The following is a 25,078-nucleotide window of genomic DNA, read 5'->3' as shown; positions in this document are numbered from 1 at the left end:
TTGCAAGGTGCTTTTCAGGAGCAGTAAAAAATACAGTTTGAACCTGAGTCGCAGAAGAGAATATTAGAACACATGACCAAAAGCAGAGTTAAAAATGTTGCTCTTAAAGAATATATAAAAGGAGAACCAGAGGTTTTGGGAAGGAATTATGAAGTTTGCACTATTGGCAACTAAAAGCAGATCCACCAATGGTAGAGTAATTAAATTGGGGATGCATAATGAATCAGAATTGGAAGAGTACAAATGTAATTAAGAATTACAGGACGGGAGGTCATAGTGATGGGAAAGAATGAGAAAGCATTTGAAGAAAAGGATGAGATTTTAAACTAAGTCGTTGCTGGATTGGAAGCTATTGTAAATGAATAGAACTGTGTGTAGTTTATGGTATGGGCAGCAGAATTTTGTGTAGGCTCATTGTAGGTTAGAAAATGGGATAATGCCGAGGAGAACATTGAAGTAGTCAAGTTTTAACAGATAAATTGAGGCATGGGTGGAGTTGAGCAGTGTGATAGAGGAAGACGTTGGCAGTCTTGGTGATGGAATGATTATATGGCAGAAGCTTTTCTTGGGTTCAGCTATAACATCAAGTTTTCAAAAGGTCTGAATCAGGCTCAGCCAATTTGTGTAGGAGTAGCCTAGAGTCAGATGGAATTTTTACAGATTGTACTTGGTTGGGTGGAAAATGTTTTGCCTTGATCTGATTTAAAATATAATTTAATCAACTTTTCTGGGTTTGCTAAGACTTTGTTTTAAGGGAAGAAACTATATGGTTTGAGTAGCATTTTCATTTTGTTGCATGCATGCCCTTATTCAGAATGGTCCTTATCCAGTCCTCAAGCATGCAGACATTTATTGGTGTTAGCCTAATGTATAAACTATTGATTTCTGTGAGATAAAGATGATCACTTCCTGTAAGGGAAAAAAAAAGTAAATTGGACAAGGAAAATTAACTTGAATTTGTCCCTTTCATGACCTCAAAACTGCAAGAAGATGGTTATCAAATTCCAGGGATAGTTAAGAGTAGGTAGAAGATCCAAGTAAAGTAATTGCACAGATATGATGGGACAATGTTCTGCCTTCTATGTTGACAACTGCTACAGTTCCACAGAATCTGGAAAATGTAGTCATGTGTATAACATGATTTTCTGACTGTAGGCATAGGAATGGAATACATACAGGGGATAAATTATATCACTTCAACACCTGCCTTTCTTTGTAACACTAAATCCAGATTTGGGAACTGTTTACTGAAATGCTTTTGGTTGGTTTCTACATTTAAAGACACTGTACAAATATAAGTTGTCTGTGGGAGATGCCCCATTGCCTCAGTGTGTGCTGCCATGGGCCAACAGATGTTGCATATGAGGGCACAGATCAATTCTTCAGGTTTCCCTTCTCAATTGAGGATAGGATGTTCCTGTGTGAGAGAAACGCATTTTTGATATAGAAACATTTGCTATTGCAAACTTGTGCAAAAATGATCAAAACTACGTTAATCCGATGCTCATTTACATGCAAGGCAGCAAAGATTGAAAATAAAAGAAACTAAATCGTGGGTTTCACATATTTGAAGGACACAAGTTATTTTCCCCTCTAGTTTAATGTACTAATGTTTCAGTACATTGAAAATTGTCCTCCCTGTCCTTTTGAAAAAAAAGTCCATGTTTTATGTGCTATTTCTTGAAAAATCGTGTATTCTTTATGAAAACTATTTAATTTTCATTAGCACTAGTTAAAAAGAAATTTCTTCAAATTCATTTGATATTGCTTCATGAGTGTTGGAAGCTTTACATTCTCTCCCCACCACTCCTCTCCCAATCACCATCTGTTGCACAGCTTCATCACATTACATGCTGTGTATGTTTCACACTTGCTGAATCACAGCCATAAAATTCAGTAACTACACCTTCCTCCAAAATCAAGGAGTAGGATGTGCTAAACTATTTGTGTAAATTGGAAGTGAAGTAGGCTTATCTCCTGCATATTTAATATAGGAGCTCTCTTGAAAAAGAAGCTACAGATAAATAAAGCAAAAAACTATGGAAGCCAGAGATCCGAAACAAAAACAAATTGCTGGAGAAACTTGGCAGGTTTGGTAGCATCCCGGGAATGTTTTGAGTCCGGTGACTCTCCATCAGAACAGCTGCAGAAATAGTTGTACTCCCTCTAATGTTGAGCATTGGCTTATTTATTACCATATCATCACAGCAGATTACCTATTGAAAGTTCTTGTATGTTATATACCACTTTAATGATTGGATTTTCATCTACAGTGTTTCCCTGTGTACCAGAAAGACCAGGAATGCCCTGTCCTGGGGAAGATAGTAAGTATTGCTCATTTTCCTTTTTTGTTTGTTTAGAGTGGTTTACTGGTGCATATTTGCACTATGAATTCATAAAAACAGTTATGAATCAAGACCCTTGAATATTGATTACTCTCTTCACTCTTTAAATTATTTTTATATTTCCTATTGTATTTCCCTTTACAATCTTTTTTCCTAAAGACATTAACTGACATGCCCAGTGTCAAAAGGTTACTGAATTGTGGTAGGCTCACAACCAAGCTAGGTCTGGATTTTGGTAATTATTTCCCTAAAGAAGCCTCCCAAACCTTGTGGTTTCAAGATTCAATTTTGATTAATATTCTATCCAATAACTTCAGAAACTGATCGCATTATATCTGTTTTCCATTTTTCTTACGTTCCTTCTCTCTCTTCTCTCTTTGCGCGTTTTCCACCACCACTGCTTTGATGTGTTGTCTGTCTTACTTTGCACTTAGAGAGGACCAGTTCTCTCCCTTTCATACCTTAACCATTTACATACTTCCTTTGAGCGAGGGATTTTTCTGAGAAAAATCTCTCCTTATCTGAGTTAAATGGATGATCTCTTATTTTGAAGCAGTGACTCCGTGCTAGATTCTCCCATAAGAGGTATGTGTTTTCCACGTGCACTCCAAGATCTGTTGTATGTTTCAACCAAGCAGCCTCTTCCTCTTCTAAACTCCCATTAATAGATGAAAGCCAAGCCTGTCCACTTTTTTGTCTCATAAAATAATCTATTTGTGGTATTAGTCTACTGAACATTCTTTGAACTGCTTCTAAAGTATTTGGAGACCAATACTGCACACTGGGTTCCAGATGTGGGTCTCACTAATGTCGTGCATAACTGAAGCATTTTGTCTTTTGTATTTAATTGTGGAAGATCAGAACAGTTTACTGTCCCTGGAGACCCTATCTGCAGGAAGTGTGTTTGGATGTGGCTTATATCAAACCATTTGGATCAGTTAGAGATATAGTTGGAGTCACTGAGGAGTATATAAAAGGACTGGGTGTGATGGAAAGTAGCTTTGGTCATATTGCAGATACAATCAGGTTGATGGGTGACTGCCTAAAGAGGTAGGAAGGTACTGCAGGAGTTCTCCTGTGGCTATCTCTCTCCCATACAAATATTCTATTTTGGCTACTGATTAGGGGGGATTGCCTCTCAGAAGGCAGCCAGGTTTTGGGCATAATGGCTGGACTTTCTGCTAAGAGAGGTTCGTCAAGATTCAAATGAGCAATTGTGATAGGGGACTGTCCAGTTGGGCATATGTAGGCTATTCTCAGATGTGAGCAAGACTTACGACACTGTGTTGCCTCCCTGGTGCCAGGATCAAGGATGTCTTAAGACCCTAAGACATACGAGTGGAAGTAAGGCCATTCGGCCCATTGAGTCCATTCTGCCATTCACTCATGACTGGGCATTTCAACTCCACTTACCCGCTCTTTCCCCATAGCCTTTAATTCCTTGCGAGATCAAGAATTTATCAATCTCTGCCTTGAAGACATTTAACGTACTGGCCTCCACTGCGCTCTGTGGCAATGAATTCCACAGGCCCACCACTCTCTGGCTGAAGAAATGTCTCCTCATTTCCATTCTAAATTGACCCCCTCCTAATTCTAAGGCTGTTCTCACAGGTTCTAGTCTCCCCGCCTAACACAAACAAATTCCCAGCGTCTACCTTTCGAAGCCATGCATTATCTTGTAAGTTTCTAATAGATCTCCTCTCAACCTTCTAAACTCTAATGAATACAATCCCAGGATCCTCAGCCGTTCATCGTATGTTAGGCCTACCATTCCAGGGATCATCAGTGTGAATCTCCACTGAACACGCTCCGGTGCCAGTATGTCCTTCCTGAGGTGTGGGGCCCAAAATTGGACACAGTATTCTAAATGGGGCCCTAACTAGAATTTTATAAAGTCTCAGAAGCACATCGCTGTTTTTATATTCGAACCCTCTTGAGATAAATGACAACATTACATTTGCTGCCTTAACCATGGACTCAACCTGCAAGTCAACCTTCAGAATGGCCTTACTTCCACTCCTATGTCTTATGGTCTTAAGACGTCCTTGATCCTGGCACCAGGGAGGCAACACACTGTCGTAAGTCTTACTCACATCTAAGAATAGCCTGTCTGTGCCCAACTGGACAGTCCCCTTCTCACCTACAACTGAGGTTAGGCTAATCGGCCTATAATTTTCCACCTTTTGTCTTGATACTTTCTTGAACAAGGGGTTACAACTTCGATTTTCCAATCATCTGGGACTTTCTCTGACTCTAATGATTTTTGAAAGATCACAACCAATGCCTCCCCGATTTCCTCAGCCACCTACCTCGGAGCTCGAGGATGTTGCCCATCGGGGCCAGGAGATGGATCAATTTTTAGACCTTGTAGCTTTTCTAGCACACTCTCTTTTGTAATGGCTACCATATTCAACTCTGCCCCCTGACTCTCCTTAATTGTTGGGATGTTACTCATGTCTTCCACTGTGAAGTATTTAGTGTTCACTATGAAGAAAGTATTTAGTAAGTTCTTCAGCTATTTCCTTATCTCCCTGCACTAGCCCTTCTGCATCAACTTGGAGTCGTCCAATTTTACTTTTGCCTTTCGTTTATTACTTATGTATTGGAAGAAACTTTTACTGTCATTTCTAATATTACTGGCTAGCTTACCTTCATATTTGATCCTCTCCTTCCTTATTTCTCTCTTTGTTATCCTCTGTTTGTTTTTGTAGTCTTCCCAATCTCCTCCCCCCCACAACCCAGATGATCTTTCTTCTCTCGTGCCACTGCAATTACCTTTATTTAACTGAAAACCATAACATTCAATTTTGCCTTCTCTCTTTCAAACTGCAGACTGAATTCCACCATATTATGATCACTTCCTCCAAAGTGTTCCCTTACATTAAGATTTTTTAATAAAGTCTGGCTCATTACATAGCACTAAATCCAGAATAGCCTGTTCCCTTGTGGGCTCCATCACAAGCTGTTCCAAAAAGCTATCCTGTAAGCATTCCATGAATTCCCTTCCTTTGGATCCACTGACAACATTATTCACCCTGTCAGTTTGCATATTAAAGTCCCCATGATCACTGTGACCTTGCCTTTCTGACATGCCCTATCTATTTCCCAGTACATCTTGCACTCCTGGTCCTGACCACTGCTGGGAGGTCTGTACATAACTCCCATTATGGGTTTTTTGCCTTTGTGGTTCCTTAGCTCCACCTACGCAGACTCCACATCATCTGACCCTATGTCATTCAGTGCCATAGATTAAATTTCATTCTTAACTAACAAGGAAACCCTGCCCCCTCTGCCCAACTCCCTATCTTTTTGATAAGTTGTAAATCCTTGGATGTTTAACTTCCAGTCCTGTACACTTTGCAACCACGTCTGTGATGCCAACCACATTATAATCATTCACGATGATTTGTGCCGTTAATTCATCTATTTTGTTACGAATGCTACGAGCATTCAGGTAAAGCGCCTTAATGCTAAATTCCTTATCTTCATGATTTCCATCATCTCTAGTAATATATCTTAAGTTATCCTTCCTTTTTGCTTCATTCCTAGTCTGCCTTGAACTTAAACCCTGCACGTATGCTAACCTGTGGCTTGTCTTTCTACTTGACTCCATACTCCCTGTTGCTTTAAACTATTATGGAGATGGGGTGGGGTATCCTAAGCAGTAGTAAGAAAAGATTGAAGATGGTTCAGAAATTAAGGGGAGCAACGGAATACCAGATAACTAAAGATATTGAGACTCTGGTCAAGAAAAAGAGGATATGACAGGTATAGACAGCTGGAATCAAGTGAATCCCTCAAGGACAGTAGGAGGAGTAGGGGCAGACTTAAGAGAGAAATCAGGATGCTGTAAAGGGGATATGAGAAAGCTTTGGCAGATAAGGTCAGGGAGAATCCAAGGAGATTCTAGAAGTACATTAAAGGCAAAAGAACAACTAGGGAAAGCATAGTTAAAGAGAGCCTTCTTAAAGGTTACTGCGGCTGTCTATGTGTGGAACCACAGGAGATGGGTGAGATCTAATCAAATATTTTGCGCCAGGATTTACCAGGGAGAAGGATGTGGAAGCTAGAGAATTTGGGGCAATAAATGGTGATTACTTGAAAACAGTCCATATTACAGAAGAGGAAGTGCTGGAGCTCATAAAATGCATAAAGCTAGATAAATCCCTGGAACCCAAATTAAGTGTATCCCAGTACATAGGGAGAAGCCAGGGAAGAAATTGCAGGACTCTGAGCAGAGAGAATTCTATCATCAACAGCCATGGGTGAGTTGCAGCAAGACTGAATCATGGTTAATATGCCATTATTTGAGAGACTACAAGGAAGAGCCAGGGAACTACAGACCGGTAAACGCAAGGTCAAGGATGGGTAGGTTATTGGAAAGGATTCTGAGAAACTAGGTCTACATGCACTTGAAAAGGCAAGACATATTGGCATGGCTTTGTGCATGTCTCTCAAATTAGTTTTGTTTTGAAGAGAAGGATTCTGGGTAATCCAAGATGGAGGACAGAAAAATTTATGGATGTAACAGCTGCACCTTTTTTGAGGTATTTTAGGTGTTGGAGGTGATTTCCTCAAATTCAAGGAGCAGCAAATACTGTCTATATGCTGTTGCATTGTTTTGGAACGTTGGAGAAAAAAACAAAACAACAGCAGTTTTAAAAGGATGAAGAAAAGACAAAGAAGCACATGGTGAGGTCAGTGCAGGAGAGAGAGAGAAAGAAACTGACACTACGGTGTACCTGCACATTTCTGCCTTTGTTGTTTGAATTCATATATCGCTGGAAATCAGAGTGCTTCTGGGAAAACTAACAAACAGTGAAATTCACAACTGATCTTGGAGGAACTGTTTGGGCGAAGTTCGCAGCACAGAATCAAATAAGTGTATTTTAAGTGTGGCCTACAGAAAGTCTACGGTAGTGAGTAGAGTGGGTTCTTTCTTGATATGTTTTTGGAGATATGTCTCTTGATTAAACTTAAAATATAAGCCATTATTATTAACTTAACCTGGGGCAGTGTTTTGTAGAGGAATAAGACGGTGTTATTTTATGGGTCTGTAGATTGTGAAGGAGGAAAAAATGGCCTTTAGTCGAGTGATATGTGCTTCTTGTCAGATGTGGGAGTTTAAAGAGAGTTTTTGGGTTACTGCGGATTATATCTGCAATAAATGCTGTTGCTTACAAATCTTATCAGATCGAATGGATCTGTTGGAGAGACAGTTAGAAGTATTGAGGAATTTGCAACAGCAACAGTATATGATGGATGGCAGTTATAGGAAAAGGGGGGAAGTCTCAGATACAGTCACATAGATGGGTTAACTCCAGGAAAGGTAAGGGAGGTAGGCAGATGTGCAGGAGTCTTCTGTGGCTGTACCCATTTCAAACAATATGCTGATTTGGAAAATGTAGGGGGTGATGGACTCTCAGGGGAACATAGCATGAACAACCAAGTTTCTGGTATTGAGACTGGCTCTAATGCAATGAGGGGTACGTCAGGTTCCAAGAGATCAATTGTGTAAGGGGATTCTCTAGTCTGAGGTACAGACAGACATTGCTGTGGGCAACAGCAAAAAATCAGAATGGTGTGTTGCCTCCCTGGTACCAGGATCAAGGATATCTCAGAGAGGGTGCAGAATGTTCTCAAGAGGGACAGGCGCAAGCAAGAGGTCATTTTTCACAATGAACCAACGACATAGGAAGGGAAAAGGTTGAGATTCTGAAGGGAGATCAGAGTTAGGCAGGAATTTAAAAAGGAGGTCCTTGAGAGTAGTAAAATCTGGATTACTCCCAGGACCAGTTCCAAAAACGCACATCCCAGATGGCCTCCTCCTTCAAGGACCGCAATTTCCCCCCCGACGTGGTCGACGATGCCCTCCACCGCATCTCTTCCACTTCCCGATCCTCCGCCCTTGAACCCCGCCCCTCCAACCGCCACCAGGACAGAACCCCACTGGTCCTCACCTACCACCCCACTAACCTCCATGTACAGCGCATCATCCGCCGCCATTTCCGCCACCTCCAAACGGACCCCACCACCAAGGATATATTTCCCTCCCCTCCCCTATCAGCATTCCGTAAAGACCACTCCCTCCATGACTCCCTCGTCAGATCCACACCCCCCACCAACCCAACCTCCACTCCCGGCACCTTCCCCTGCAACCGCAGGAGGTGCAAGACTTGCGCCCACACCTCCCCCCTCACCTCCCTCCAAGGCCCCAAAGGAAACTTCCATATCCGCCACAGATTCACCTGTACCTCCACACATATCATCTATTGCATCCTTTGCACCCGATGTGGCCTCCTCTATATTGGGGAGACGGGCCGCCTACTTGCGGAGCGTTTCAGGGAACACCTCTGGGACACCCGGACCAACCAACCCAACCACCCTGTAGCTCAACATTTCAATTCCCCCTCCCACTCCACCAAGGATATGCAGGTCTTTGGACTCCTCCATCGTCAGACCACAGCGAAACGACGGTTGGAGGAAGAACGCCTCATCTTCCGGCTAGGAACCCTCCAACCACAAGGGATGAACTCGGATTTCACCAGTTTCCTCATTTCCCCTCCCCCCAGCCTGTCTCAGTCAAATCCATCAAATTCAGCACCGCCTTCCTAACCTGCAATCTTCTTCCCGACCTCTCCGCCCCCACCCCAGTCTGACCTATCACCCTCACGTTGACCTCTTTCCACCTATCACATTTCCGACGCCCCTCCCCCAAGTCCCTCCTCCCTATCTTTTATCTTAGCCTGCTGGACCAACATTCCTCATTCCTGAAGAAGGGCTAATGCCCGAAACGTCGATTCTCCTGTTCCCTAGATGCTGCCTGACCTGCTGCGCTTTTCCAGCAACACATTTCCATCTCTGATCTCCAGCATCTGCAGACCTCACTTTCTCCTCAAAGATTACTCCCAGTACTACAAGTTAGTGAGGACAGGAATAGGAGGATAGAGCAGATGAATGCATGGCTGAGGAGCTGGTGTATGGGAGAAGGATTCACATTTTTGGATCATTGGAATCTCTTTTGGGGTAGAAATGACCTGTACAAGAAGGATGGATTGCATTTAAATTGGAAGGGGACTAATATACTGGCAAGGAGATTTCCTGGAGCTGCTTTGGAGGATTTAAACTAGTAAGGGGGGGGTGGGCAGGGATATAGTGAGGAAAAAGATCAATCTGAGACAGGTACAGTTGAGAACAGAAGTGAGTCAAACAGTGAGGGCAGGTAGGGACAAGGGAGGATAAATAAATTAAACTGCATTTATTTCAATGCAAGGGGCCTAACAGGGAAGGCAAATGAACTCAGGGCATGGTTAGGAACATGGGACTGGGATATCATGGCAATTACAGAAACATGGCTCAGAGATGGGCAGGACTGGCAACTTAATGTTCCAGGACACAAATGCAAGGGTAGAAAGGGAGGCAAGAGAGGAGGGCGAGTGGCGTTTTTGATAAGGGATGACATTACAGCTGTGCTAATCGAGGTTATTCCTGATATACATCCAAGGAAGTTTTTTCGGGTGGAACTGAGAAATAAGAAAGCGATGATCACCTTATTGGGATTGTATTATACACCCCCTAGTAGTCAGCGTGAAATTGAGAAACAAACTTGTAAGGAGATCTCAGCTATCTGTAAGAATAATAGGGTAGTTATGGTAGGGGATATTAATTTTCCATACATAGACTGGGACTGCCATAGTGTTAAGGGGTTAGATGGAGAGAAATTCAAGTGTGTATAAGAAAATTTTCTGATTCAGTGTATGGATGTACCTATTAGAGAAGGTGCAAAACTTGACCTACTCTTAGGAAATAAGGCAGGGCAGGTGACTGAGGTGTCAGTGGAGGAGCACTTTGGGGCCAGTGACCATAATTCTATTAGATATAAAATGGTGATGAAAAAGGATACACCAGATCTAAAAGTTGAAGTTCTAAATTGGAGAAAGGTCAATTTTGACGGAATTAGGCAAGAACGTTCAAAAGCTGATTGGGGGCAGATGTTCGCAGGTAGAGGGGCGGCTGGAAAATGGGAAGCCTTCAGGAATGAGATAGCAAGAATCTGGAGAAAGTATATTCCTGTTAGGGTGAAAGGAAAGGCTGGTAGGTATAGGGAATGCTGGATGATTAAATAAATTGAGGGTTTGGTTCAGAAAAAGAAGGAAGCATATATAAGGTATAGACAGGACAGATCGAGTGAATCTTTAGAAGAGTATAAAGGCAGTAGGAGTAAGAGGGAAATCAGGAAGGCAAAAAGGGTTCATGAGATAGCTTTGGCAAATAAGATTAAGGAAAATCCAAAGGGTCTTTACAAATACATTAAGGACAAAAGGGTTACGAGGGAGAGAATAGGGCCTCAAAGATCAACTAGGAGAAAGTGAGGACTGCAGATGCTGGAGATCAGAGCTGAAAAATGTGTTGCTGGAAAAGCGCAGCAGGTCAGGCAGCATCCAAGGAGCAGGAGAATCGACGTTTCGGGCATAAGCCTGAAGAAGTGCTTATGCCCGAAATGTCGATTCTCCTCCTTGGATACTGCCTGACCTGCTGCGCTTTTCCAGCAACACATTTTTCACCTCTCAAAGATCAGCAAGGCGGCCTTTGTGTGGAGCTGCAGGAGATGGGGAAGATACTAAACTAGTATTTTGCATTAGTATTTACTGCGGAAAGGACATGAAAGACATAGAATGTAGGGAAATAGATGGTGACATCTTGCAAAATGTCCATATTACAGAGGAGGAAGTGCTGGATGTCTTGAAACGCGTAAAGGTGGATAAATCCCCTGAACCTGATCAGGTGTAGGAGAAAGTGAGAACTGCAGATGCTGGAAAGATCATTTCAAATACGGCAGGAATTTTCCTGCACATTCACCCACCTCATTTACTGTATCTGTTGCTCTCTTTGTCGTCTCCTCTACGTCGGGGAGACTGAGCGCCAACTGGCAGAGTGGTTCAGGGATCATCTCTGGTCCGCACATACCAAACAACCATATCATCCTGCAGCCAACCACTTCAACACCCCCTTCATCCTCTCCCAAGGACGTGCAAATCCTGGCCTTCCTCCACCGCCAAATCAAAGCCACCTGCCAATTGGAGGAAGAACATTTCATCTTCCGCCTCTGGACCCTAAAGTCGCACAGCATCAACATTGACTTCACCAGTTTTGATTTTCCTTCCAACCCCCCATTCTCATTCCAGATCCAACCCTCCAAGTCCACACTGCCCTCTTGACCTGACCTACCTGTCCATCTTCTATCCCACCTATCCATTCTACCTCCCCACTGACCTATCCCGATTACCTCCTACCTGAATCCATCTACTGCCATCTCACCTAACTTCCCCCACCCTCATTTATCTCTCAGCTCTCTTGCCCTCCAAATTCTTGCTGAAGGGTTTTTGCCCAAAATGTTGACTCTCCTGCTCCTCTGATGCTGCCTGACCTGCTATGCTTTTTCCAGCAAAGCACCTTTTGACTCTGACTCTCCAGCATCTGCAGTCCTCACTTTCTTCTTGATTTGTGAATAGATTGGCACTTCAATCTGAGAGTCATAGTTCAGCTGCAAAAATTTGATTAAATTTTACTTCAGTAACCATTAAGGTTTGGAATAGGTGTTAAGCTCATTCAACCCATGGGAGTTTATGTATCCAGGAAGAATTACACGACTCTGATCGTGCCCATCTCGATTTTGAATGCAAGGTTGTATTGTGCAATATTTTATCAAAAGCTCACTTCCAAGTTTTGACTACTGTATATGTCAGCAAATACTCTCACTTTTTAAAAAAAAAATGACAGCTGCCGTTTTGAATTGGTACTGCTTTCATTGTCTGAAATAAATCACAATTAACTTTTCCACACTATTTACCTATGACATGCAAATTCTCTACGGTTACCTATCAGTCATCATCTACTTTGGTTGAAAAGTCCAAGTTCCATCAGGTTTTTCTGATACCTTAATATCACAAGATTGATTGTATGTTTGACCAGAAAAAGAAATAAGCAATGAATGTTGGAACAGGACTGGTTCAGTTCCGTGATCCTGTAAACTGAATTATCTATTTTGCTTATAATTTTTTTTTCATTTCAAAACATTACCAGCTTATATCCAGTGAAAATGTAATCAGAAAGCTTCATTTGAAATTGTGATAGGAATGTAACGACTTCCAGATTTCTTGTTTTAACTTGTGCCACTTTTTTCAGAATCCATCTACAGAAGAGGTGCGCGGCGTTGGAGAAAGTTGTACTGTGTAAATGGACATACTTTCCAAGCAAAAAGATTCAATAGGGTGAGGAGAACGGTTGCCTATTCTTTCTCCACAAAAAAAGCTGTGTTCATCAAGTTTAGTTAGATAATGTAACTTTTTTCCAATTTGACGCCCACATCTTATTCAGGGGCTTTGGAACTGGGTTTAATCTGGATCTTTGCTGGTTCTCAGAGTTGACTATGCGATGAAATGAGTTTGGTTCAGCAGCAATAAATGACAATCAGGAGCAGCTACAAACAGTTGGAATCAGAATTAAAAGACCACACATAAGAACTAATTAGGTTCCATATGGGGAATTCTCTGTGTGGATTATTTCAGAAAATAATACTGAGACATGTCCAGGAGTCAAACTTGCCGATCAAACCACAATTCTTTGCTTTATGTGCGCTCTTGTGGGCTTGTATGGGGTTGCAGTTCAATACTTCCTACTAAATGTGTCATTGTTTATATCATAACTACAGCAACCTACATGCAGTAAATGGTCTGAGTGAGTCAGCGGGTTCCATGAAATCTTTGTTCATGCACAATGACTGCTGTACACATTTTCGGCTGAGTGGAAGACTGTGAGAGCATAGAAATCACTGAGACTTCACAGTTGGGAAAATAGGACGAGTCTAGTTGCAAATAGGTGTGCTGCTCATGTGGGCTACATTTTGATCTGTTACCAGGAACCTGCTTAGACTGTCTTTTCACTCTCCCTCTCTCCCAACCTCCAAACAATGGCCTATATTTCTAGTCTTTTAAAAACCATGTACAATAATTAAATTTACTGTTTGAGAACTTATTTTGGAGTATGAGTAATAACATTTATTGTCATTTTAATAAAACTTGGTAGCTAAGGTGCTCTGTTTGTGCTGAACATGAAATGCTTCATTTGTTTTCTTGCTCTGTCTCCTTCAGCGAGCACATTGTGCATTTTGTACTGATCGGATCTGGGGCCTCGGCCGTCAAGGCTATAAATGCATCAACTGTAAGCTTCTCGTCCATAAGAAATGTCACAAATTGGTTACAATTGAGTGTGGACGTCATGCTGTAAGTCTTTCTCCATTATTTTTCAACTCCAGGCTCTGCTTGCTTATGGAGGAGAAAATAATTCAGTTGAAAAAATTGTATTGACAGGGATGTGTGCACTGTTAAACAGTAACAATTTTATTTTGGAAATACATTTGTCAGAACTATTAATGATTTTTGTATCTGTTATTACTAACAAGTAAGTCCATTGGATTTTAACTCCAGAAAATCCAGCTCCAGTAAAAAAATAGTTTTTGTTAGTTGTGATTTGTGTTATAATTTTTAGAACTTCATTATGTAGGATATTTGTTCAAAGAAACTGTCTGGATAGATAACAATATTGAGTGCTTTGGATTATTCAACAGAGAAAATGTTTTCTGCCTACTTTATCAATTATTTTGAACATCTTAAACATCTCATTTACATCATCCCTCAATCTACTGTATTCAAGGAAATTGAAGTGTAGTTTATGCAATCTGTCCTCCTAATTTAATGCTTTACCCTAGTGATATTCCAGAGAATCTGCTCAATGATCACTCCGAGGCGCTGTCTGTCTTACTAGTTTCTCCATGATCTTTTTCTGCTCATGTTGAATTTAGTTGTTCCATTCTATAATTTATTCTTAACTTTCTTTGTAATTAAATTTTATCCTCAAATTATGAAGTCTGATGCAAGGTAGCTATTTAGTAAATCTGCCATTTTCTGAGTATTAGCTACATTGTCATCTGTGTTTGCAATGATGTTGTCAACATGCTGCAAGGGACAGAAGGTCTCACAGGCAAGCTCAATCCTGTCCTTACGCAGCATCTGTGAAATAGGTATCTTGGCTGATATGAAAACTAAATGTTATTGCAGGGTGAAAACTTTAGTTTGATACTGCATGCAGTAGAACTCAAGAAAACAGATATTAAAATATGCACAAAATAGCAAATTCCTTCCAACCATTTTGCTGATTGCGCAATGCCATAATTCAGAGAAATGTCAAATGTTGTTTTATTCCTAAAGTAATGCAAGTCTAAAGAAAACCTTCAAATTAAGACTTACTGATCTGACATCATGGATCGGATTTTAGTTTCAGCACTCCTGATGTGATTCTTGTAATAGGAAATGAAATGTTGGAATGAAGCTGGGTGTCTGTGTGTGTGCGAGCGAGTAAGAAGGAGAAAGAGTGAATCCCAGTGTTAAATACTCCAGATTAAATAATCTCCCAAAAAATGATCGTGCTCAGAAGAAAGAACTTTATACTTCTGAGTGAACACATTTAAAAATATGGCCTGTCCATTTAATTGAAATTCTAGAGTGTAATGTAAAGCCTGTGGGGTTAATGGGACGTGCTACTTGGAATGGAATGTACATATGTTTGGGGCTCACCAACACAGAAGGCATTGCAGGAGGAATGCTTGCTGTCGTCTTCCATTGTGCTGTACCTGGAAGGAATGGAAAAAATAGCTGCATGAGCATTGAATAGGCAGGATAAGTGACTTGACCTGTGAGAGAGGAAGCTGCAGCACATATTCTTCCTGGCCATCCTACAGCATTGACTGTCTGTTACACCTCCCTGACATATCTTCCTATGTGCATAGAGGGATGGGAGGTATAGAGGGGCAATGGTTTCACTAAGATCCAGTGCCATGTGTAAGTTTTTCAGTAGGTGTTCAGCCAGAACTCCATCCATTGAGTGTTGTGCCTCATCATGAACTGCTGCTGGACTCAAAATACATTTTGAGTCCACATGGAGAAGCTCTCAAATATGAAAGAAATGTTCAAACATGATGAACATTTATAAATAATCTACTAGTTAGAGAAAATTCACTTTCACCCTGACCACTAAAATGCCCTCTAAGTTTCCTTTTTTCTCCTTCCCATTGTACTTCAGTTTACTCTTTCTACAGTTGGGCTGGAGGGGACCTGCTCTGCTCAGGAGCCTGTTGGCCTTGCAGTTTTGGTTGGGTGACCCTTGGAGTGCTTGAGTGAACACGCAGTCCTCTACACACATTGATGAAGTCTGTGGTGGTAATGGCGTCCTCATTTAGGTTGGCTGCTGAGTTCTTGAATGTGGACCAGTCCACTGACTCCAAATAGTCACGTAGGAGCTCACCTGTTACGTCAGACCAGCACTGTACAATTTTCCGTACCAGATCCTCGCGCTTCAAACCCTCGCACTTGGAAACCGGCACAAGGAGCAGAGTCTTACCATCTGATTTTCCAAAGCGTGGGTGGAGGATGGAGTGTTGGGTGGCTTTGATGGTTGAGTAGCAATGGTCAAAGTTATTTAGGCCTCTGATGTGTTAGGAGATGTGTTGATGGTATCTTGGTGTCAACTCTTGAGGTTGGTCTCGTTGAAGTCACTGGCAGTGGTGAAGATGGTCTCAGGATATTCCATCTCAAGGCTACTTGTGGAGGTGTATATTTCATCAAGTGTGCTCTTAATGTCCATGTGGGGTGAGATGTAAACTGCTGTCAGGATAGTAAAGGCGAACTCCTGCGGCAGGGAGCAGGGACAGCACTTCACTTACAGGGCATTTTAGTGGTAAGAGTGAAAGTGAATTTTCTGTAATTAGTAGTTTGTTCATAAATGTTCATACTATTTACTTCCTTTCACGTTTGAGACTTTCTCCATGTGGACTCTAAATGCATTTTTATACCATCCTGCAGCAGTTCATGGCCAGGCACAACACTCAATGGATGGAGTTCTGGCTAAACACCTACCGAAAACATGCACATGGCACTGGATCTTAGCGAAACCTTTACACCTCCTATACCTCCCATCCTTCTATTTGGATGCAGTCCCTGGTGATTGATATTACTGTTATCTCCTGTCTGCGCCATTTCTTCATCTGCAGAACTCTCGCAATGAGGTGCTTACTAGTTTGTCACAATCTCTGTCAAGAATTCCCACCAACGTTTCTAAATTTGGCTGGTAGTAAGTCCAAGATGCAATTAGACAAAGCTGCCTCTGCGGCCTCAGTACTCTCATTCTCGGAGGTTCAAGAGGTATTTCTTAGAAGACTTTTGCAAGACTGAAGAAAGAAAAGACATCAAAACCAGTGATTGGAAGTTGTGTGCAATGATATGATGGGAGAATGGTACGTGAGCGGTACATACAAGTTTGGAGGGACATAGATGTCTCTACATCCCTGCATGAGCAGTCCCAGTCTTCTCTTGTGCGGGGGTGAAGACATGTGTTGGGCAACCCTCCACCAGTGCAGACTCATTCTACCCTGTTATGGGCTGTCTTCAGAATGAAGAGGAGGGTAGGAATGAATGAGGTGACAGTAGATAGCAGAGCTGTTTGTCCTTGCTTATGTGAGGGCAAGATGGTGAGTTATTCCAAAATAAAACTGAGGCAGCGGTCCAGAGGTATTGCAGGACGAGTGGTATGGGATGTTGAGGAGTTAGAGTGGATGAGGGAATATGTCGCAGGGAGGTGTGTGCAGTGACATTAATAGATTGTGAGGTGGCAGAGAAAAGTGAGACACCCTAATAGAGCAGAGAGGATCATTGACATTTTTTCTACACTGCTAGCTGTTCTTCTGCATCCTAGAGATAGCACTAACTTGGGTGGCAACCTCAGACCAGGCTGGCATGGTGTAATGTTACAGTTCTTCTGTCAGTTCTCCAAGAAGACATCTCTTCAATTCACAACCCTGTCCACTTGGATTCTACACTGTTGGCTAAGAAACATGATGCTATCTTCCTGGCAAGTTCTGTCTGTCAATAAACAAGGAAGCTTTAAAATATCATATCTGGGTACATAGCAGTGCTTTAAAGATGACATAAACACCCGGGATGCCGGTCTTTGGACAGTGACGAGTTGCTTTGGAAACTGCATGTGGTAGGATGGAGCAGAAATCAGTTGCAAGATTTGTGATAGGGGCTTGGTAGGCAATCATTGAGGCAGGTTTGGAATAATGGGTCAAGAAAATGTATGAGTCATGATGGCACAAAACTTGTTGCAACTTTAACTTATCCAGATAAAAATTATCATCTATTTACAAGACTTTTGCTATGTTCAGCACTTGGTTCCTTCTTAAAAAGGGATTTTTTTTTGGAATGTATGTTGACTGTTTTCTGTTTTACAGATCAGCACACATACTTCTCATTATCCTTGGGGAAGTGGTGATCAGGTATGAGTGTGAATCTGGGTTAGTTTGCGAATATTACTAAATTATCATCTTGCATTTAAATTTGCATATTGTTTCACAGCTGACAATCTTAATGTTATGCTTTGGTTTAGGAGCATATGATTCCAGGTGCTGACAATGCAGAAAGTATTGCCCCAGGTAAGGAGGGTCTCTATTTTTAATGTTATTAATTTAGATGATTTAACTTGCTGCCTGGCATCTGTGCTGTTTTAAATTCAGAGGGCAAAGCAGAAATACCGGTCAGGTGGAACTTTGCCTAAGAAGCACTTGCACTCTCCAACTTTCTCCACTCGTTCATGAAGGCTTGTAATGGTTCATATGAGATAGACCTTGAGATCTCCTGTAAGGTCATTTTATTAGACGAAAAAAAGTAGGCTGCTTGATGATTCAGGAGCTTCATCAAAGAGCTGAATCCTATTCTCACCTCGACAGCCATACTTTGCAGCATGGGTAATTAGATAACAGTTGGGAGCAGAAAACCTGAATGGATTTCTCCTTCTACCTCATTCTTCCTCCTTTTCACAACATCCAATGTTAGTGTGCCTAACTCGGTGTAAATTATACTGAATCTGCACGTTTCTTGATTACAGAATTCAGCACTGCATTAAGCAATGTATTTCTGGCAAACACCTTTATCATGATCATTAATGCCAATTTTTCCAGTAGATGGGAAGTACAGAATGTAAAGAAATTAAAACCGTTTTCAGTGTGTGAGAGAGCTCCATCTGTCTGAATGCTACTCACCTCACTGACTTACTCCCTGGCACCCTTCTGCTCTCTGTTCCTGCATCGAGGTCCAACCCATTCACTACAATGCTTAGAGTACCATCACAAAAAGAAGAGGTAGGTTGTGGCCTAGTGGCATTATTGCTAACCTATTAATCTAGGGTAGTGCCCTGACATCTCGGTTTCAAATCCTGCCATGGCAGATGGTGAAATTTTTTTCAATAAAAATCTAGAATTAAGTGTCTAATAATAACCACTAAACTGTTGCCAATGGTTGGAAAAATCTATCTGATTCATTTTAGGGAGGGAAATCTCCTGTCCTTAATTGGTCTGACCTACATGTGACTCCAGGCTTGCTGCTCTCAGTTTGATTCTTAATTTCCCTCTGAGGCAGTTAGGGATTGGTAGGGATTGGTAACAAACGTTGGCCCAACCTGTGACACTCATGAATGAGTTAAAAACAAAAACACAATTGGTGGAGAAGGAAGAAATCGGTTAACTATTTGAAAAGTAGAAAATTTAAAAAATGTAGGGAAATGTAATAATCTGGTCATGCTTTGAGTTGCAGGAGGTTTGATGGGCCAAATGGCCTCTCACACTTGCTTAATTAGGGTGTGGGGTCTGCTGATCAGTATAACTTTTGACCGATAATCCTCTGAGTTTGAATGTATGATTATCTATGAAGAACCAACTTTTACATGCCTTGATATTTCATAAATAATCTGGCCTTCGGGTTTTGCTGTAAAATAACACAATATATGGCCTTTTGAAAAAAAAATCTTAAACTGGGCACTGGTTACAGGAATTCCGGACAGTAAAGGTCATTGAAAATTGTTATGTGGATAAAGTTTTAATAACTAATACACCTAAAGTGTATATTTAATAGTACAGGGAGATATTGGAGTTGAGTGAGCACTGGTTAAGTGTACACAGCAAAAATTGAAATTGCTAGAGAAACTCCGGTCTGGAGGCACTTGTGGAGAGAAAACAGAGTTGTCATTTTGTGCAATAACCCTGTTTTGTTTTAAGTGTTTACATGCTTTGCATTTGTCCTGTTGAGAGCGCATGGGATTGGGGATCATTTATTAACATGGATGGGTTGATGAACAGATTTTTAAAAAACAATGATTCAAGATGGTTGAGGTGTAATACAATATTGTAAGGAACAGTGATTGGGCCTTAGCATTTACAATTTGCATGACTGATATGAATAAGGTGATAAAGTACACTATAATTAAGTTTGATACAAAGTTAAGTGAGAAAGCAGGAGAATGAAAAGAGACTGCAAAAGCAAAAACATGGGTTGATAGATTGGGTAAGCAAGTATTAGATGGGGTAATATGTGAAATTATCTGCATTAGTTTGAAGAATATAAATGCAGATTTTTTTTAAATGATCCTTGCAGACAGGTTCCAAAATTAAATTAAGGATACAATTAAAAAGGCAATGTATGTTAGCCTTCATTGCAGTGGATTAGAGTACTGGAATGGAGAAGTATCTCCCATCAATGAGACCACATCTGGATACTGGGGATACGTTTGAACACATTATCTAGGGAAGACTGTACTTTATAGTGGAGGGGAAGATATGGGATTGGGTTGAAGTTAAAATCGCAATGAAACCAGCCATAATCTTATGAAATGATGAGCTGGCCTCAGTGGCCATATGTTCTACTATGTTTTATGTTCTTTGAGAATTGGTATTTTCTCCTAGCTGAAGACCCCAGAACTAGAGATCATATGGGTTCAGTCATTAGGACTGAGATGATGAACAACATTTTAACTTGGAATTCTGAATTTTAAGAACTCGTTACTCCAGAGGGCTGTAATAATTCCAGCCATGAGTTTGTCCAAGACTCAGATTTTTGAATACTAGAAGAAATAAATGGTATAGAATGTTGATGTGAAAATTCAGAAGATAATATAGAAGATATTATTGAGTGTTGGAGCTGACCTGAGAAGCTTTATGGCTGACTTGTTCATTACCTTCTGCATATCTCTTGGAAGTGAGGCAAATAGTGACGTGTAGTAAAAGATAACTGATCTTGTGTGTGTAAACTACACGAGGAGAGCGGTCATACTTAAAGGACTAGTTTGTTGTTTTCATTTGATGTTAATCAATTTGTAATTCAGTCAATCGAATAATAACTACGATAGAGCTGGCATTACAGGTTTTTGGATTGGAGTGATGAGTTATGTGTACATTTTGAAGAAAACAATATTGTGCCAAGTGTATAGAAAAAAATATAAATTAGTTCAGAATAGGTAAAATTGTGATTCAAAATCATTTCTATGCTATATGATTACAGGCTCCTTCACCCAATATGTCTATGCTGTACGACAAACACCAAACTACACTAATCCCATTTTTCTGCACTTGATCCTTAAGCAACTTTTCCTTGTCAATTTAAGTACTTGTCCAGATCTTCTGAAATGTTGTGAGAGTGCCTGCCTCCTCCACACTCTCGGGCAGCAATATTTCTGCCACCCTCTGGGTGAAAAGAAAATTTTCCTCAGGTCTTCTCTCAATCACTTACTCTTCTCTTAAATTTATACCTGCTGGTCTTAAACACATCTGCCTTGGGAAAAGAGTCTCACGATCTACTGTGTCAAATCCCCTCATAATTTTGTATATCTCAATTGGATCCACTTTCAACCTCCTCTGTTCCAGGGAAAAGAAACCTAGCATATAAGTTTCTCCTCATAAGTGAGACCTTCCATCCCAGGCAACATCCTGGTGAATTTCCACTTCACCTTCTGTAGTGCAATTATGTCCTTCGGACAGTGTGCCAGCCAGAACTGCACAGAATATTCCATCTGTGGCTGAACCAATGTTTTACAGAGTTGTAACAAGATTTCGTTGTTCCCATATTCTGTGTCCTGGCTAATGAAAGCAAGCATCCTGTTTGCCTCCTTAACCACCCTCTCTGTCTCTTGCTGGCACCTTCTGGGATCTATGGACTGGTTCCTCAGTACTTGCTAGCATTCTACCATTCATTCTGTATATCCTTCCCTTATTATACTTCCCAAAATACATCACCTCACACTTATTGGGATTAACTTCCACCTGCCATGGCTCTGCCAAATTTACCTGCTGAACAATATCAGACTCTCGACGACGACCGTCCTCCTCATTAGCAACGAAACCATCAATTTTTGTCAGCTGCAAACTTACTAATTATACCTTTTACATTCAAATTCAAGTTGTTAATGTACATACCAAACAGCAAGGTAGCCAGCACTGATCCCTGTGCTCCATTGCAGGTCAAAGACTTCCAATTACAAAAATAACCCTCCACAATCACCCTATGCCTCCTATATGCAAGCCAGCATTTGATCTAGTTTGCCAATTTGCCTTAGATCCCATGAGCTCTTCGCTTTTGGACTAGTCTTCCATGTGGGATCTTGTCAAAGGCCTTAGTGATGTCCAAGTAAGCAACAACAGCTGCAGTACCATCATCAATTTATTTAATAAATCTTTCAAAAAAAACAATTAATTTTGTCAGGCAAGATCCTCCTCTAACATATTTGCGCTGACTATTCCTGATCAATCCCCTGCCTTTCCAAGTATTGATTAAACCTGTCCCTTAAAATTTTTTTTGAAGAACTACCCCAGCAATCTTCTGCCTTGCTTTGCGTAACAAACTAGGATATATTTCATCAGCTCGTTGGGACTTATGCATCTTCAAAACATCTAATACCCCCCCCTTTAGATATTTTAAAAAAATAGCATGGGCTCCACATTGTTTAAAACTTCTTTAATGTCATGTAAAAATGGATTACAAATGTTTGCACATCTTCAATCTTCATGGTTAGGATGAACCACACCAACTTTAGTGTTTTCTATTCTTTAATTAGCTTCATATTCATGATTCACTTAATTTATTCATGTGCTGAATTTGAGCATTCTTATTGTTCTTTGAGTGTTAATCAAATCATTGTCTTATGAATGTATTTTTATAAAGTCAATTATTTCAAGATTTTAATGTTCAAGTCATGGCAGTATCCTGCAATACTCCACATCTCGGGTGCATGAAGAGATTGAAACAAAAGTGATCAAGGTTTAATTTTTAACACATTTCTTGATCACAGGATGACCATTTTGGTAGTCTTCTCAGCTAATTGTGATTGAAATCATCTATTATTCTACCACATTAAATTGGCAGTTCTCGACTGCAAGCCAATAATGTTCGTAAGATGATGTCCGTAATAAGCGGAGAAACTTTAAAAATTAAATCCTCCTTTGAGATTTGGGAAAAATAATGCCAATATTTTTGAGCAATCTCTCCAGCAAATATTAATAAGGAATAAAGATCTAATATTCTAGTAGTCTAATGCCTAACAAAGAATATATCTTCCTCTATGCTCCTTGCAGTTATTCCGTACAAATCTTCCAGCCAAGAAAACCTGGATCATGTTGGTGAGGAAAAAGAGGTATGAAACAAAAATCTGTTTGTTGGTTGTTAATATTCTAAAATACAATATTAAGGAGGAAGGCTAAGGTTCCCTTTGCAATATTTTGAATAGGTCTGAGTGTTACAGGGGGGAGATTGGACATTAGATTAGATTACTTACAGTGTGGAAACAGGCCCTTCGGCCCAACAAGTCCACACCGCCCCGCTGAAGCGCAACCCACCCATACCCCTACATTTACCCCTTACCTAACACTACGGGCAATTGAGCATGGCCAATTCACCTAACCTGCACATCTTTGGACTGTGGAAGGAAACCGGAGCACTCGGAGGAAACCCACGCAGACACGGGGAGAACGTGCAAACTCCACACAGTCAGTTGCCTGAGGCGGGAATTGAACCCGGGTCTCTGGCGCTGTGAGGTAGCAGTGCTAACCACTGTGCCAACGTGCATAATCACAAAGAAAGATGCTGGTATTCAGTATAATTTTGCTGCACTATTCTAAATTTTTATGAACTATTTTTGTTTAATCTCCAAGTGGAGGGATTCAGTGCAGTTATTAACATCAAGAAATTACTGAAACTAACTTAAGGTTAAAGGGAAGATTTTTAGTGCTCAAAATTGTGGCATTTTGACAGAATATGGGATCATAGACAGTTTTCACTCGATATGCCTGCCAGTTCTATAGTGTATATATGTGCAAATAGAACTACTCTGTCACTCTCTCATGAATTAGATTCAACTATACTTTCTGACCGCCCATTCCAACCCTGATCACATCACTTCCCAACGTCTAACAAAAATGTCTTCATGTCTGTTACTCTATTGAGATTAACCTTAATTCTGGCACTATAATCAGAATCATTTACAATTTTGAGTACCTCCATCAAATATTGTGTTCTTTTTTGCTGTAAGGAGAACAACCTACTTTTTTCAGTTTCTCAACATAGCTGAAATGGATTGGATGAAACTCTTTCTGCTGGCAGAATTGGAGGCCATAGAACATATAATATTAAGGACAGTGTAGGAGCTTCACCTTCAGTGCACCATTTCTCCACCAACCATGATGCCATTCTAAACTAATTCTTTCTAATTACGCTTCATCCATATCCCACCCTGTTCGTGTGTCTGTTAAATGTTGGAAAGAGTGTTTTGTTATGGGGCTGCCTGCAGTGCTCTCTCTTGAATTGACCAGCTGCCTTCAACTTAATCAGATCATTGTTCTGATCCATTTTGATGTATTTTAATCTCATCTGATATTGTCATGCTATTTTTCTGAACAGGCCATGAGCAGCAGGGAAAGTGGAAAAGTTCCCACCAGTTTAGGTGTTCCAGATTTCGATCTAATCCGTGTCATTGGAAGAGGTAGCTATGCTAAAGTCCTCCTCGTTCGACTGAAAAAGACAGAGCGCATTTATGCAATGAAAGTTGTGAAGAAGGAACTGGTTAATGATGATGAGGTGAGGAGCATTTAATCACATTGCAATTATTAGATTCTGAAATTGTAAAAATTGTAGACCTGGGAATTGATAATCATTTGGAAGCTGAATCTTAAGAGGATTTCTTATGGAAATTTAAAAACTCTTTTAAAGATTTTAAAAATTTTTATGAAATAAAGTTTTAGTAAATTCAGTTACTTGAGAATGCCATAGAAGCAAAGAAAGAAGATCTTTTGCACTTCCCTTGGGTTCAGTTTTTGAGAAAGATCAAAATCACCAAGGATATTGTGACCACATGCTCAGTACATGCCTGCAGAGCAGAAAAGCATTGTGTTTCCTGACAACATTTTAGCCATGGGAAAGTTTTTATACAGATATCTTGTACTGAGATTGACTAATCTTGTGTTACTTCTTTTAATTATGGTTTGAAAGGAATCTAATTTTTCGACTGAAGTACAAGCTGTTGAATCATTTTGGCATGGAATCTAACATTGTAGCATTTTTGACTGTGATATTGACTACAAAGAAAGTTAAAGTTACTGTGCAGCCTGCTATAGGAATGAGCTTTAGATTTTCATTTTAAAAGTAAGGTTCTCTTTCCTGCTATGGTATGAATTTGTAGTAGATTTAGAATATGCAGTTCCCATTATAAGTCTTGGCTACTTTAATCCAGTTCTTGTGAGGAACTACTGTGTAGTTAAGATGCACTGTTTATTGATGGCTTCCTTGAATCTGTTCTTTTCCAAATTC

General features: G+C 40.6%; 1 protein-coding gene across 2 annotated transcripts in view; it reads left to right on the top strand.

Moving 5' to 3' along the window:
- Positions 1-25,078, top strand: part of prkci (protein kinase C, iota) — a 136,503-nt gene that overhangs the window by 77,096 nt on the left and 34,329 nt on the right. For both annotated transcript variants that reach the window (XM_043702652.2, XM_043702653.2), the window contains 7 exons: positions 2,274-2,324; positions 12,531-12,616; positions 13,496-13,627; positions 17,689-17,733; positions 17,844-17,889; positions 22,852-22,910; positions 24,173-24,349. In XM_043702652.2, the coding sequence (XP_043558587.1) occupies positions 2,274-2,324; positions 12,531-12,616; positions 13,496-13,627; positions 17,689-17,733; positions 17,844-17,889; positions 22,852-22,910; positions 24,173-24,349 (596 nt within the window). The remainder of the gene's footprint in view (positions 1-2,273; positions 2,325-12,530; positions 12,617-13,495; positions 13,628-17,688; positions 17,734-17,843; positions 17,890-22,851; positions 22,911-24,172; positions 24,350-25,078) is intronic.

This window comes from Chiloscyllium plagiosum, unplaced genomic scaffold (genome assembly GCF_037043375.1).
Source record: "Chiloscyllium plagiosum isolate Xiang-an unplaced genomic scaffold, Cpla_swu_hap1 HiC_scaffold_13, whole genome shotgun sequence".
NCBI classification, from domain to species: Eukaryota; Metazoa; Chordata; class Chondrichthyes; order Orectolobiformes; family Hemiscylliidae; genus Chiloscyllium; species Chiloscyllium plagiosum.
This window is presented reverse-complemented; position numbering and strand designations above follow the sequence as displayed.